Source organism: Myotis lucifugus, unplaced genomic scaffold (genome assembly GCF_000147115.1).
Source record: "Myotis lucifugus unplaced genomic scaffold, Myoluc2.0 scaffold_19, whole genome shotgun sequence".
Taxonomy (NCBI): domain Eukaryota; kingdom Metazoa; phylum Chordata; class Mammalia; order Chiroptera; family Vespertilionidae; genus Myotis; species Myotis lucifugus.
In genome coordinates, this window is record NW_005871067.1 from 8,115,401 (window position 1) to 8,131,908 (window position 16,508).

Here is a 16,508-nt window from a genome sequence, read left to right on the forward strand (position 1 = left end):
TCACTGCTTTCTGATGTCAGTGGGGTCAGTAACTCGTATAAAGGTGAGCTAATAAATAGATGGATGTAGCAAGCGTTCAGGCAGGCTGGCATGGTTACCTGTCACTTCCACACCAGGTGCCAGGTGATCAGTGTCTTTAGTAAAGATATAAAAATGAAATTTTTTTCAAGTATTAAAAAAATAAGTTAATTGAAAAAAAGAGTTTGAAGTGGCTGAGTGTCTTGCTAGATTGTCAGCTTCATTTCAATGTGCAAACGCAGGAAAAACACCAAGGAGGATCACTCCTGCCCCAACTGAAGTACTGAACAGTGACTGGGGGCTTGAAATGTAGAGCCTCACCCGTCTCCCAAAGTCAGTATTTTCCAGTGTTAAAATGGTTGTGAATTAAAAGCAAAATGCAGCAATACACAACCCTCAGGCCACAATTAGAGAGAGGCCTGGGGCATTTGGCCACGTGGAGTCCAGTGTGTGGTGTGGGACTGGGGAGCAGACTCCTCCTGGATCCTCCTTACTTACATAATGAACTCAGGAAATGGGGCCCCCTCAGCTTCCAGGTGATGCAGGATAGGCATCACCCTGACTGGCCACGGCCTCTCCCACTCTTAGTTCACATGTGGTTTTCCTGGGAGTCTCCTTTGTTTCTTTGGTGGTGCTTCAGGGAGCATGAAGAAGACAGTTGCCCCTTCCTCTCTGTGGGGTGCACTCTGGTGGCTGTGGTTTTGACAGAGGGGGAGCAGCTTCCTTCTCTCATTACACGTGCCTGCACAAGGAGGGGCGCCGGTTACTGCGCATCCCTGGGAAACTTTCTTTTCCCCATATTAAACCTCTGCACTCCATGGCCTTCACTCCCTGGATCAGGAATTCAGAGTGAGTCTCTTCAAGGAGGCAGAGCCGCCTCAGATACTCATCTTCACTTGGGATTCCCCACAGCACAGATACTTGATCTGCTTTTTAAGAGGCACGTGGACATTTGAGTGCAAACTCCCAGGAGCTGCCAGACCTCAGATCTTGGATCTAGGTGGTGTGGAAGAGCCCAGCTGGGTCAGGCGGATTTCACAGACCAGCTAGCAGAGCGTGGGTGGGAGCTCAGGACCAGTTTAGGCTGAAGCCCTTTGACAGCATGACAGCCTCCAGGTCCTTGTCTTCCTCTTTCTCCCGGAGCCGCTGCTCCTCTAGCAACGCCACAAGGGCGTCTCTCTGCTCCACCACCTCCAGCATCTCGTTCAGGATCTTCTTCTCCTCTGACAACTCCTCCTCGGTCTTAAGGTGATCTGGGCAGTAGCAAAAGACAGGTCTGTAGGGCCAGGAGGCCACACCCAGCCTACCCATGTACAGCTCAGCCGTGTTCCCCTCTTACCTTCCATTGCCATTCGCTCCCGGAGTTCCTGCTGCAGTCGGCTCTGCCGGTCTTCCAGTTCCAGCTCCCGGGCGCTGGGAAGGTAGGCAAGGGGAAGGAGACAAGCAACAGTGACTTGGGGACCATATCTCCTTACCCCCTAAATTAGGAAGGAGCTGTGCTCCTGCCATGATAGGCACTGAGCTCATAGCTGGGTCCACTCACAAGATCATCAGCTCCGACTCATAGCGCACCATGGCATTCTTCTCTTGCACCAGCCTGAACCACTCCTGCATCAGCTTGGGGTCGTCCTTCTTGCCCATGCCTGCAGAAAGAGGGAGAGTCAGGCACACAAAGGGTTTGTTGTCTACTTGGCCAGCAGGAGTCATCACACTGGGGCAAATGTGCAAAGAGAGCAGAGCGAGATGCTGCAGGAACGTTCCCAAGCCAGGTTCAGCGTTTGCCTGCCGCCCAGAAGGGGGCGCCATGCCCACCCCCAGGGCCTAATTGAGCCTGTGCTTTGAGTTTGTCCTTCCCAGGCCTGCCCTCACCCCTCAGTAACTTGGTCACCACTAGTTTAGACCTCTCCTGCTCAGTGGTTTTCCTTTGGTATATTTTAAGTGCTCTGCCTGCCTTCCTTCCTTCCTTCCTTCCTTCCTTCCTTCCTTCCTTCCTTCCTTCCTTCCTTCCTTCCATTTAATATTTACTTGGTACTTGCTATGTACTAGGCCTGCTTTGAAGAAGACAGCCTAATGACGGAGATAAATGTGAGGTTATACACCACACTTGGTCTCTTTTTAAGTCACACTCACTAACTCAGCTCTTTCTAGGCACTGCCCCCTTGGGGCCTCATCATTTCTTTTATCCTGACCAAACACTCTTCCATTGGATCCTATATGGTATATGAGGTACATCCCAGGAAGGCTAGCAGGTTTCTCACCGAGGGCAGAGAAACAGCAGACCCTAGGGCCTAGAGACTAAATGAGGTGGAACACTCGCTCAACCCAACCCCAGCAGCAGTGTCCGGGCTGGCACCTGCCTAACTCAGGCTGCCCTGCACCATGGCATTGCTGAGACCTAGACCTCCACCAGGAGTATCCTGACCCCACTGGGCTTCACTGTAGCAGGAGGATGGACAGAAGAACTTTCCAAGGAATCAAACTACCCAAAGAGGGAAAACACCTTTTCCTTGGAGCACAAAGAAGCCATAGTGTGGTCCTGCCTGAAGGCAAATGACAAACTATGTCAGTGGTTCTTCAATATTTTTGGATTACAAACCATTTTGAAAATCTCAGGAAAGCTAGGGACTCCCTTCCTAGAAAAAAAATGCATGCATATACATCCAACAATTTCACTTCATACAGAATTTCAGGGTGTTCATGGGATTCCTGAAATCCATCCATGGGCCCCAGGTGAAGAGGCACTGCACTGGGAAATCTTTCAAAGTGCTTTCCATTTTATGAGTAACTTGGTTGGATGTTCTATCCCAGTAAAGACTAGACCTAGAAACATATGGAGTACATCCTCAGGTGGGATGACTCTCATGTATTAAGCTCCTTACTGCTTTCCTACATTCTTCACACCTGACTTTCTAGCATACTGTTCAAAGACAACTCTCTCTCTCTGCAATGTTGTTTGCTTGACACACACGAAGCCCAAGCCAGTTAGTCTTTCAATGGGGCTACATTCTGGAGAGGCAGAAATGACTCACATTCATACAAGCAGGGGTTAATGAATGCACTGTGTGGTGCACATGCAGCTGGGCTCCCAAGGTGAAGTCTTGCCCCTGAGTCCTATTCTGAAGGATGGAAGCTCCCTTCTTATTGGTCGAGCCTGCTACTGTGGAGTGCGTGTTGGAGTGTCTGGGGACCAAAGCTCTTCTCACCCAACCCAATAGACTTGGCTCTTTGGCTGTTAAAGCAGCCTACAGCTCAGTTCCATGCATTCCTTTCTGAGTGTCTCTGCACAGTGTGCCCACATGGCCATGGAAGATGGAGCCTGAGGCATGCAAGCTATCCAGTGTGGCAAGCTGTAAATGCACTAGGAAGCCACTTCCTCCTTCCCACTCCCCAAAATTCCACAGGGAAACCTCTAAACACCACTCATGAGCTTTGGTAGATTGTTCACAGCCAATAAGCAAAAGTATATGGTGGGGTGGGTGAAAGTCAAATGTGAGAACCATGGAGAGCACAGGAAGAGGTTAGCAAGGGTTAGTCATGAACACACTCCCCTTCCCCTTCCCACATGCCTTTTCAACAACAATCTTTTCACCACAAAAGACTTCAAATCAGACAAACTTAAAAAAAAAAATCACACACACTCAGCAAGACACAGGGTAGAGAAGTTTGCTTTCAGTGGTTGTTTGGGAAAAGAACTCAGGGGAATTTGTATAGACCAGTCTTTGTAAGGACAGTATTCCTCGACTCCACCAATACAAATTGTTGCCACACAGGCGGGAGGTTCCTGACCCATGAACCTGGCCCCTCTATCTGCTGGACTTGAGACTGAAAGGCCCAACCACAAATGGTGGTGCGATATCGTGGGACTCTCTGCTGCTGCTGAGAGGCCTGCCTCAGAGGCTCTCTGGCTTCACTCCATACCCCGTTCCTCCCCTGAGACAGTCAAAGGGATACTGTACCTTGTAAGAAACTGCCACATACTCATGAAGTTTTGTAACAGGGCTATCAAGTGTCAGAGAAAGAAAGAGAGACAGCAGGGTGTGGCTCCCTCTTTAACTAGTGTTACTATGGCCTGAGAGGCAGTGGGGATGAGGTTGGGGAGTTACGTTACCTTCCTGGACACAGCAAGGGCAGAAGGAGAGAGGTCTACGCCGTGGAGTCCCGCCACTGGGCTCAACTTCAAAAAGGACCAAACAAAGAAGAGGAGGAGGAGACAGAGAAAGACAAAAAGAAAAGAGGAGGAGGAGTAGTTTGGAAGTGAAGAGGGACAGGGAGACAGTGAAATAAAAAAATAAGCAGAGGACAAAAAGCATAAAAGTGAGAAAGGAACAAAAGGAGGAAAACAAAAAAAATACAAGAAATGGAAAGGCAGGAAAAAGGGAAACAATGTCTACAAATGAATTAAGTCCCTTTATTGGCATGGAAACTCAGTAAGAGAGACCCAGGCCTGGGTGGCCATCCCTGATGTAGGTACGTGGCTAAAAAAAAAGGAATGCACATGCACATGCTCCCTTCCCGATGGTGGGGCAGCTCCCAGTAAGGGCTGCTCCTTCTTCCTCTAGTCCCCATGGAGAGGGAGGTGATACTGGGTATTACCATACAGTGGCCTTTTGGGTTTTGGGTTCCCTCCTTAAAATTGCCCAAAGCCCCTAGATAGGTCTGCCTACCTCTGTGGAACAGACTGTGTTATATACGTGGTCAAAACTGCTTCCAGTTTTGTAGGTGATAACCTCAGCCAACCAACCAAACCTGCGCCCATATTCATAGACACATGAGCCCCAGTTACAACTCCGCTTGTATAAGTCTAAGGGGGCTGAAGGGGTTTGTGACCGCTGCGTTGCCGTGCCCACAGAAAGCAGCTGAGTCTATGGAGGGCTGCCAGTGCTCTGACATCTGCTTTGAATGCGGAGCCAGGATGTGTTGGGGAACATGTCCACACAGAAGCAACTTCCACCAGTCTGTTTCACTATCCCCCCACATGCCAGGGAGAGCAAACCACCCCCTTTGCTTCCATCCCTTCCATCTGCACAGAGGGATCCAATGCCATAGGTGGGGAAAGGCTGTCACACTTTGGACTGTAAGACCAAAAAAGGTGCTGACAGGACATACCAACCCACAGTAACACTGCTGATAAGAGCTGTGGACACGGGACTGAGAGAAGATAGTGTGCAGAGAAACACCTGTGAGACTTAGAGACCTGACGGTAACTCAAGGAAAAGGAGGAGCTCACAGGGACCATCACAGAACCACATGTCACACTGGAGACAGGGAACACCCTCCCCAGCAGAGACACCTCAAGGACTCTGGTGTGTGTGTGCAGGTGAGTGATTTTACAATTGGAACAGGGGTAAGAAGTTACCCTGGTTTAGTCACCAGAAGGGTTGAGAGGCTGTTCTGCATTGCAGTCAAATAAATGCAGATGCCACATTTTCTCTTTCCTTTAAGCCTCTCACAGTGATCTCCATATTGCTTTGTGCTATGCAGTGAATCTGGTGTCTGGTAAAACTTCAAAACTAAAGCCAGATACTGTGTGTGCATGTGTGTGTGAAATGCTGATTATATCCAGCGTTCTAACAGACATGACTGTGACCAGCTGATGTGTTGGGGTAGGAAGAAGTATTTCTCCCATAACTAGTCTATGTTCAACCTTCTTTGTTACAAAAATGTAGAGTCTGTGTTGGTGCTCAGAATACCTGGATACATCCCATGAAATACAACATCAATGAGCACTCTGTGCCACTTTGCGGGACAGATGGTACCCCAGACAGTCTGTGGTGCAGAGTGAACAGTGTCTATATCCATTTGCAAGGCACAGTGAAATGATACACAACCAATGCACACCCAAAATAAGGAAGTATGTACCTGCACGTAAACTTAAAAATGTGTTTCAATTTTCTGGTAATCACAAAATAGAGCTTTCAGCTTCTTTTATGCAGACCACATCCTCATACACCTTTTCCATTATAAACGACAATATGCAGTTAACAAAATATTCAGAACAGAAATTAGGAAATGAAATCAGAAAGGGGGGCATCAGGTAAAGCAAGTGTTTAAAAAGAAGAAAGCATCTGTACCAAGGGTAATATGCTAATTAGACTGGGAGACCTTCCGGATGTCCTTCTGGACAAAGCCATGGTGGTGGGGCCGAGGCAGAGGTGGTTAGGGGCGAGCAGGCCGGCGGCGGGGGGGGGGGGGAGGCAGTTTGGGGCAAACAGGCCCGTGGGAGGGGGCAGGTGGGGGCCAACAGGCCGGCCGGGGGTGGGGAGGTGGGAACAATCAGGCCAGCGGAGGGGGGGGGGGAGTGGAGGGTGAACCCCCTCGCAAGGTTTCACCATTTGGGGGAACAACCCGGCTGGGGGGCCAGTAGGGGGCAATCAGTCCAGCAGGGGCGGGCAGTTAGGGATGATCTGGCTGGAAGGGGGGGGGGGTGGCAGTAGGGGATGATCAGGTCGGCAGGCAGAGTGGTTAGGGACAATCAGGCAGGCAGGCAGGTGAGCGGTTAGGAGCCAGCGGTCCCGGATTGTGAGAGGGATGTCCGACTGCCGGTTTAGGCCCGATCCCAACCAGCAGCCGGACATCCCCCGAGGGGTTCCAGATTGGAGAGGGTGCAGGCCGGGCTGAGGGACACCCCCTCACCCCCGTGCATGAATTTCGTGCACCGGGCCACTAGTCCTATATAATAAAGAGCTAATATGCTAATTAGACTGAACAGCAGAACAACCTTCTGGACGGAGCTGGTCGGGGGGGAGGGGGTGCACGAGGCAGCTGGGACTGCGAGGGCTGAGCTTCTTGCACAAATTTCGTGCATCGGGCCTCTAGTTCTATAATAAGGGGCAGAGGGCAGGATGTGAAATGGCCAGAAGGGAGCTGGGTAAACTCACACTGTGTGGTTATGACTTTCTTCTTTAGACTTTTCTGCATGCTCTGAAATTTCCATAATGTATACTATTTTAATAATCAGAAAACATAACCAATAGATATTGTTCTAAAAAGAAGAAATTGAGGAGGGAAAACTGACTGGAAACATCAGTCAAATAAAGGGCATCCTCCCAGATCTGGCTCTCAGGTGAGTGTGCATAGGAAGCAAAGGATTTGGTTTTGAGTGCCATTTGTTTGCCTTTTTTGGAGATGTGAGAAATAGAGGATTTGGTCCACTAGTTCTAAAGTCAAGCCCATGACAAACTTTTTAAAAATAGGGTTTTGTCTCTGTAACAGCTACCACATTTATAACCTCACAAACCACCTCTGCATCCTCTAGGCTCATCATCACTTCTGAGAAACCCTGGAACTGGGTTCTGGTTGGAAGCCTTTTATCAGCAACTCTGCACTCTCATACTCACTGCTCTGCTTGCCTTCAACACTCTGCAAGCTTATCTGCTCCATCTTTTACCTTGACAGCAAACTAATTTTTTTTTCATTTGACACAAAAATTCCTTTTGAAATGTGACCACCATCAGCAACTGTTTAGCACCCATTCACTTTGACCACTGGGGGCAGGTGACAGGTGAATTTAAGAGCAGCAGAATATTGTCATATAGTAAGGTATGTTTCATCATATTCCAGTGATGCATGCAATAAGCAAGGATAGTGCTTTACCATTTCAAAACACTCTCACATGTGTTATTTCATTGATCCATACATTGGTGGCCACCTGGATGACCATTAGTATCTCTATTTTGAAATGGGTGATCTGAGGATCAAAGAAGTTAAAAGTTGACTAAAATCTGGATCTGCCTTTCCCATGCTGAACTAAGAGTTTGCCCTCTTTAAAGGGGCAACAAAGGCTCTAGGTAAATCTAACAATAGGTAGCTACTGGAAACTGAGTCACACACAAAAATCCTATTCAGAATGCCAGTCCTGGAAAAGAGTGGTACTGCCACCCTTTCCTCCAATTGTAGAGGCCAAGAGAGGATAAGTGACCTGGCTGGGGACACAGTGAAGCTCGGACCTGACTCAAGATCTTGCCTTTCTAAGTTAGGGGTGCTCTCCACACTACCACTTTGCCTCTGACCTACTAGACACCTCACTCCAGGTCCTGCCTCTTGTGTGGCCCAGGGCTGTGGAGCAGTTGGCAGGTGGGAAAAGCAAACAATCCTATGGCAACTCCCCCTTCTCTACACTTGTCTTTTCTATATTTCCATCTTCCTCCGATTTCCTCATGAAGGCTTTGTCCAAGACACTTCACCTCAAAGCACTGCACCCTCCCCTCCTACCCTATCAGTTAACTGAATGAAATGTTAGGCTAGCTGAAAAACACCAAACTAACCAACCCATCCTCAGGACCCTGAGTGTGGATGCTCATCTGTGATGTATACAAACTCAACATGACTTCAGTCCTTTTGGTTGTCAAAATTCCCTGAGACTGAGAGGCAGAGAATGGTCTGGAAGTTTTCTCACAAGGAGAGGTGAGGATGGTAGGAAGTGCGGAGGCGATAAAGGGTTGACCGGGTTCCCACAGACAGCGATGAAGTTCTGGAGGGATATCTCAGTTGTGGGAGGTTCCCACTGAGAACTCTGGGGTCTTAAACCCCAAGCTGGGCTCCCCAGCCCAGAACACCAGAACTAAGAAAGGTGCCCATATAACATCTGGCTGTGAAAAGTAGCAGGGATGCTGTCTGCCAGCGAGAGACTGCTGGAAATGCAGGCATCCTCTTAAAGGGCCAACACACAAAATTCCATGTGCCGCCACTCACCTTGGGCTCCGGTAGAGGGAAGACAGAGTGGACTGGAGCTGAGTGAGCACAAGCCAGGATTGGGAGCTCTGGAGTTGGAGCTTGGAGGGCAGCCACCCTGGTTTCCTGTGCTGAGTAATTTCCTCATGCTCGGAGGAAGTCTTTCTCTGATGGTGGAATTTTGCTATTCAAGCAGTTTTTGCCTGAGGGGGAAGGCAGTAGCCCCCCTGATAGAAGACCTCTTGCCCTACCCTGTGGTCAATAGCCTGAGGCTAATCAAGTCTGAGTGTCAACTGAACTGCAGGCAGAGGCAGGTCTCAGGAGGTTTTGAGTCTTTTCTTCATCTAATCCTGGGCCCAGGGCTATGAAAAGCAGACCCTGGTGCACATCTTTGTCCTTTCCAAAGGCATCCTTCCCCAGCAGAGGGAGCCACAAGCTGTGGATTGCAGATAGCTCCAAACAAGGTACTCAGGGCCAGTCACAAAAAGGGTCTGACATTGCCCAGGCTGGTTTGGCTCAGGCTGGTTTGGCTCAGTGGATAGAGCGTTATCAGCCTGATGACCAAAGGGTCCCAGGTTTGATTCTGGTCAAGGGCATGTGCCTTGGTTGTAAGTTCCTCCTTGGGATGTGTGTATGAGGCAACCAATTGATATGTTTCTCTCATCAATATTTCTCTGTCTTTCCCTCTCTCTTCCATTCTCTCTAAAAATCAATGGAAAAATATGCTTGAGTGAGGCTAAAAAAAAGTGTCTGACATTGTCCTGCACTAGAGATTGGGAGTTATAGCAGATCTACTTAATACACAGACACAAACCCAAACAGGCAGCAAAAAAGGGGAGACAAAAAAACAAGTCCCAAATGAAAGAACAAGAGAATTCTCCAGAAGAAGAGCTAAATAAAATGGAGATAAGAAATTTATCAGGCATAGAGTTCAGAATAATGATGGCAAAGATGCTCAACAGCATGAGAAAATATACAGTAACTATGAAGAAAGACACAACACAAATAAAGAACTAAGTGGAAAGAATATTCAGAAGATTAGGGGAAGCACAGGATCGCATCAGTGAATTAAAAGACAGGGCAGAAAAAAATCACTCAGAGGACCAAAAAGAAAAAGCAATTAAAAAACAGGAGGACAGCTTAAGGGAGCTGTGGGACAACATGAAACATAACAATATTCACATAATAGCTGTGCCAGAAGGTGAAGAAAATGAGCAAGGGATAGAGAACGTGTTTGAAGAAATAATGGCAGAAAAATACCGAAACCTGATGAAGGAAAAAGTTTAGGAGGCACAGAGAGTTCCAACAGAGAAGAACACAAACAAGTCCATGCACAGACATATCATAATTAAAATGCTGCCTGGCCGGCGTGGTTCAGTGGTTGAGCATTGACCTATGAACCAGGAGGTCATGCTTTGATTCCCGGATGGGGCACATGGCTAGGTTGCAGGCTTGATCCCCTGTAAGATGTGTGCAGGAGGCAGCCGATTGATGATTCTCTTTCATCATTAATGTTTCTATCTCCCTCTCCCTCTCCCTACCTCTCTGAAATCAATAAAAAATAATTTAAAAATGCCCAATATTAAAGACAAAGAGAGAATCTTAAAGGCAGCAAGAGAAAAGCAAACTGTTACCTACAAAGGAGCTCCCATAGGAGCTGACACCTGATTTCTCATCAAAAACTCTACAGGCCAGAAGGGAATGGCATGAAATACTCAAGATAATGAAAGCAAGGATCTAAAAACAAGATTACTATACCCAGCAAGGCTAGCATTCAAAATAGAAGGTGAAATAAAGAGCTTCTCAGACAAAAAAAGAGGCTAAAGGACTTTATCACCACTAAACCAGCACTGCAAGAAATGCTAAAGGGACTGCTATAATGAGAAGATGTAGAGAGTGAAACATAGACATACAGAATTAAAATGGCAATAAGTAAGTACAATAATAATACTGTACTATCAACAATAATCTTTAATATAAGTGGTTTAAATGCTCCAATCAAAAGACATAAGGTAGCTAAATAGACACAAAAACATGACCCAATTACAGTGGGGCCTTGACTTACGAGTTTAATTCGTTCTGAGACCGAGCTCGTTTAGGAGCTCGTTAAGGAGCTTGTTAACTCAAATTACTCTGTCAACTCAATGCAAAAAATCGGCCGAGAGACAGCTGGTATCTCAAAAAACCAGTTAGTTGGGACACTCGTAAGTCAAGGCCCCACTGTATATGCTGTCTACAAGAGACCCACCTAAGAACAAAAGAATCACACAGGATGAGAGTGAAGGGATGGAAATTTTTTTTCCATGAAAATGGAAATAAAATAAAAAAGCTGGAGTAGCAATACTCATAACTGGCAAAATAGACTTCAAAATGAAGGCCATCACAAGAGACAACAAAGGTCACTATATAATACTAAAGGGAATGATCCAACAAGAGGATATAACCCTGGTAAACATATATGTACCCAATATAGGAGCACCTAAATATATAAAAAACACTTCCAGGGTACTTTAAGGGAGAGATCAAAAACAATACAGCTATAGTAGGGGACTTTAACACCATACTGACTTCACTGGATAGATCTTAGATCTTCCAGGCAAAAACTTAACAGGGAAATAGTGACTCTAAAGGACACGCTGGATCAGATGGATTTAATTGACAATTATAGAACATTTCACCCCAAAGCTGACAAATATACATTCTTCTCAAGTGCACAGGGTCATTCTCAAAGATAGATGACATTTTAGGACACAAAACAAGTCTCTACAAGTTCAATAAGATTGCAATCATTTCAAGCATCTTCTCAGATCACAGTGCAGTGAAATTAGAAATCAACTACAGTAAAAACAATCAAAAACATTCAAACACATGGAGTCTAAATAGCATGTTATTAAACAATGTATGGGTTACCAAGGAGATCAAGAAAGACATCAGACACTTCCTGGAAACAAATGAAATGAACACACAACAACCCCAAATCTATGGGACACAGCAAAACCAGTCCTGAGAGGGAGGTTCATAGCACTATAGGCCTACTTAAAAAAAAAACACACACACAAGAAAAATTAATAATAAACAATTAACCCTCAAGTTAAAGAATTAGAAAGAGAACAACAAGAAAAGCCCGGAGTAAGTAGCAGGAAGGAAATAATAAAGATTAGAGCAAAAATAAATGACATAGAGACTAATACAAAAGATCATTAAGACCAAGAGCTGGTTCTTTGAAAAGATAAACAAGATTGATGAACTGTTAACCAGATTTGTCAAGAAACAGTGAGAGAGGACCCACGTAAACAAAATCAGGAATGAAAGCAGTGAAGTAACCACTGACACCACAGAAATACAATGGATTGTAAGAAAATACTATGAGCAACTATATGCCAACAAGTTGGACAATGTGGATGAAATGGACAAATTCCTAGAAAAAGACAATATTCCCAAACTGAATCAGAAAGAATCAGAAAACCTGAATAGGCCAATAACAACTGATGATATTGAAGCAGTAATAAATAAGTAAAAACTCCCAGCAAACAAAAGCCCAGGTCCAGATGGCTTCACAGGGGAGTTTTACCAAATATTCAAAAAAGAATTAACACCTATTCCAGAAAATCCAAGAGGAAAGAACACTTCCAAACTCTTTCTATGAGGCCAGCATTATCCTAATCCTAAAACTAGATAAAGACACAAGAAAACAGAACTACAGGCCAATATTGGGATGAACATAGATGCTAAAATCCTCAACAAAATATTAGCAAATCAGATCCAACAATATATTAAAAAGATCATACACCATGACCAAGTGGGATTTATGCCAGGGATGCAAGGTTGGTACCAATGGGTTCTGGGTTTGATTCCCATCAAGGGCATGTACCTTGGTTACAGGCTCCTCCCCGGCCCGAGCCCCAGTTGGGGCTCGTGTAGGAGGCAACCAATCGATGTGTTTCTCTCACATTGATGTTTCTCTCTGTCTTTCCCTCTCTCTTCTACTCTCCCTAAAAATCAATGGAAAAATATCCTAGGGTGAGGATTAATAACAACAAAAACATCACATTATCATATCTATAGATGCAGAAAAAGCATTAGACAAAATCCAACACATATTTTTTATAAAAACTATCAATAAAGTGGGAATAGAAGGAGCATATCTCAACATAATAAAGGCCATATGAACCTATAGGCAACATCATACTCACTGGGCAAAAACTAAAAGCATTTCCCCTAAGAATAGGAGCAAGACAGGGATGCCCTCTTTTACCACTCCTGTTCAACACAGTACTGGAAGTCCTAGCCATAGTGATCAGACAAGAAGAAGAAATAAAAGGCATCTAAATTGGAAAGGAGGAAGTAAGACTGTCATCTGCAGATGACATGATACTGTACATAGGAAACCCTAACGACTCCACCAAAAAACTACTAGATTTAATAAATGAACTTGGCAATGTAGCAGGATACAAAATTAATACCCCCAAATTGATGGCATTTTTATACTCCAATAATGAATTGTCCAAAAGAGAAACTAAACAAACAATCCCCATTACCATTACAACAACAAAATTAAAATACTTAGGAATAAACTTAACCAAGTAGGTAAAAGACTCAGAAAACTAAAAGTGGAAGAATATACTGTGTCCATGGATTGGTAGAATTAACATCATTAAAATGACCATACTACCCAAAGCAATCTATAGATTTAATGCAATCCCTATTAAAATACCAATGGCATATTTAACAGATCTAGAACAAATACTCCAAAAATTTATATGGAACCAACAGAGACCCCCAATAGCCTCAGCAATCTTGAGATAGAAAAACAACGTTGGAGGGATCACAATCCCAGATATCAAGTTATACCACAAAGCCACCGTAATCAAAACAGCCTGGCACTGGCACAAGAACAGGCATATAGATTATGCAATAGAACAGAGACCCGAGAAATCAACTCAAGGCATTATGCTCTATTAAAATTTGACAAAGTAGTCAAGAGCATATAATGGAGTCAAGACAGTCTGTTCAATAAATGGTGCTGAGAAAATTGGACAGATACATGCAGAAAAATTAAACTAGACCACCAACTTAAACCATACACAAGAATAAACTCAAAATGGAAGGAAGACTTAAATATAAGTTGTGAAACCATAAAAATCCTAAAAGAAAGCATAGGCATATCTCAGACATCTTGCAGATACATCTCCTAAGGCAAAGGACACTAAGGAGAAAATAAACAAATGGGACTACATCAAAATAAAAAGCTTCTGCACAGCAAAAGAAACCATCAATAAAATGTAAAGGGAGCCCACTGTATGAAAGAACATATTTGGCAATGATACATTTGATAAAGGGTTAATATCCAAAATATATAAGGAACTCATACAACTTAACAAAAGGAAGACAAACAATCCAATTAAAAAAATGGATGTAGGACCTAAATAGAGACTTCTCTAAAGCCAAAGTGGACATAGAGAAGGCCAAGAGACATATGGAAAAGTGCCTAGTCACCAATCATCATCAAAGAGATACAAATTAAAATGACAATGAGGTATCACCTTACACTTGTCAGAATGGCTACCATTAACAAATCAACAAATGACAAGTGCTGGTGAGGATATGAAGAAAAGGGAACCCTAGTACACTGCTGGTGGGAATGCAGACTGGTGCAGCCATTATGAAAAAAGTATTGAGTTTCCTCAAAAAATTAAATATGGAACTGCCATTTGACCCAGTGGTCCCACTTCTTGGAATGTATCCTAAGAGACATGAAACACTAATCAGAAAGAATATATGCACCCCAATGTTTATAGTAGCACAATTTACAATAGCTAAGATGTGGAAACAGCCCAAGTGCCCATGAGTAGAGGAGTGGATAAAAAAGCTGTGGCACATTTACACCGTGGAAATCTATGTAGCAGTGAAAAAGAGGGATCTTGTACACTTTGAGATAGCATGGAGGGATCTGGAGAGTATCATGCTAAGTGAAATAAGTCAGTCAGAGAAAGACAAGTACCACATTATCTCACACATATGTGCAATCTAATAGCAAAATAAACTGACAAACTAAATAGGTCCAGAGACATATAAGCATGGAACAGACTGTGGAATCTCAGAGGGAAGGCGGGGGTGGGTGGGTGGAAAGAGATCAACCAAAGAACTTGTATGTATGCATATATGCATAACCCATGGACACAGACAATAGGGTGGTGAAGGCCTGGTGGGGGTGGGCTAAAAAGGGGTCAATTGGGGACAAAAGGGGACCTATGTAATACTTTCAACAATAAAGATGAAAAAAACACAAAAAACAAACAAACAGAAACACTGGTATGACCTAGAATGTTAGGGCCTAATACTGTATACTAGAAACATTATGAGGAAAATGGGTTTTTTGTGAGCTGAGCTACTATTTATAATTGTACTAGTGGCCCAGTGCATGAAAATCGTGCATATTAAAAGAGAATTAATTAGAAGAAATATTTTAATATTGCTATTTGCCCTTTCTCTATAATAGAAGTGTCAGAGATGAAAGAAAATTAGTAAAATGTATATGAAAATCTCCCTACTGTCAGAGTCTGGGGCACACTGTGGGACCCAGAGTCAAGTCCCCACCCACCCGCGTGCACCTCGAAATCGTGCAAGACCCAGACCCAGCCGGCCCCACCCCCGTCAAGCCCCGCAGGGTGGTGGGTGCAGCCTCAGGTCCCCCGGCCCAGGGCAGGGGGCGCAGCCTCAGGTCCCCGGGCCAGCCTCAGGTCCCCCGGCCCAGGGCAGGGGGCGCAGCCTCAGGTCCCCCGGTCCTGGCACTGGGGCAGGGGGCGTGGCCTCAGGTCCCCTAGCCCTGGGGCAGTGGGCGCAGCCTCAGGTCCCCTGGCCCGGCCTCAGGTCCCCCGCCAAGCCCCACTGGGCAGGGGGCACAGCCTCAGTTCCCCCGTCAAGCCCCGCCTGGTGGGGGGTGTGGCCTCAGGTCCCCAGGACCCGGGGCGTGTGGCCTTAGGGCCCCTGGCCCCAGCACGAGGGTGTGATGACCATTTGCATATTAGCTCTTTATTATATAGGATCTCCACATGAAAATACAAAATTCCAAATAATCAAGTCACAACCATCATACAATATCATCCTTTTAGGCTCAGAATTGCCGCCCCTTCCCTTTTGATATACCACAGCTGGTTTCATGCATAAAAATCTGTAAAGCACCCCAGAGTTAAGTACTTCCCTTCCAGTTCTACTTTTGGAAAATCCTGCATATAGGAAGAGATTCTGTTTGATTTTGACTTCCTCAAAATAGGCAAGAGGCATGCTTGCTTCTCAGTTGCATTTTGAGGCTCCATTTTCTTGCTACAGGGACCCTGGGCTAGTCTTTGTGGACAACTATCTGGGGCAGACTTCCATTTCTCACACTTGTTTTTGGCTATAATGCCACAATATTTGCTGATAACTGACCCAGCATTGCAGAAGTACCTTTTTATCCAATTCAACCTATTAATACTACCAGAATTTCGTTATTTTTATCCAGAAGAAACATCAGGGACATTACCTTTCATTTCCGAGCTCAATCAACCAGATTAAACTTGCAGAAAGCCAGATGCCCAGGGTTGGGAGAATTTCTTGGTGATGTAGGTATAAGGAATGGGGCTTTCACTAATCTTTCTTTTTTATAAAGCAAATATTTTTTTTAAATAGGAAGAGATTATTTTTTATTTTGATTTCCTCTTGGCCTCTAAGAGAGCGGAAGGGAAAGGGAGAGATAGAAACATCTATGGAAGAGAAACATCCATCAGCTGCCTCCTGAATGCCCCCTACAGGATGGAGATCAAGCCCACAACCCGGGCATG

General features: G+C 45.1%; 1 protein-coding gene across 1 annotated transcript in view; it reads right to left on the reverse strand.

Moving 5' to 3' along the window:
• Positions 1-6: 6 nt before the first annotated feature.
• MICAL3 (microtubule associated monooxygenase, calponin and LIM domain containing 3) overlaps positions 7-16,508 on the reverse strand; it is a 263,988-nt gene continuing 247,486 nt past the window's right edge. Inside the window, exons 28-30 of the mRNA XM_023751303.1 lie at positions 1,562-1,661; positions 1,358-1,431; positions 7-1,271 (exon numbers count right to left, since the gene is read on the reverse strand). Coding sequence (XP_023607071.1) covers positions 1,087-1,271; positions 1,358-1,431; positions 1,562-1,661 — 359 coding nt within the window. The 3' untranslated portion in view covers positions 7-1,086. The remainder of the gene's footprint in view (positions 1,272-1,357; positions 1,432-1,561; positions 1,662-16,508) is intronic.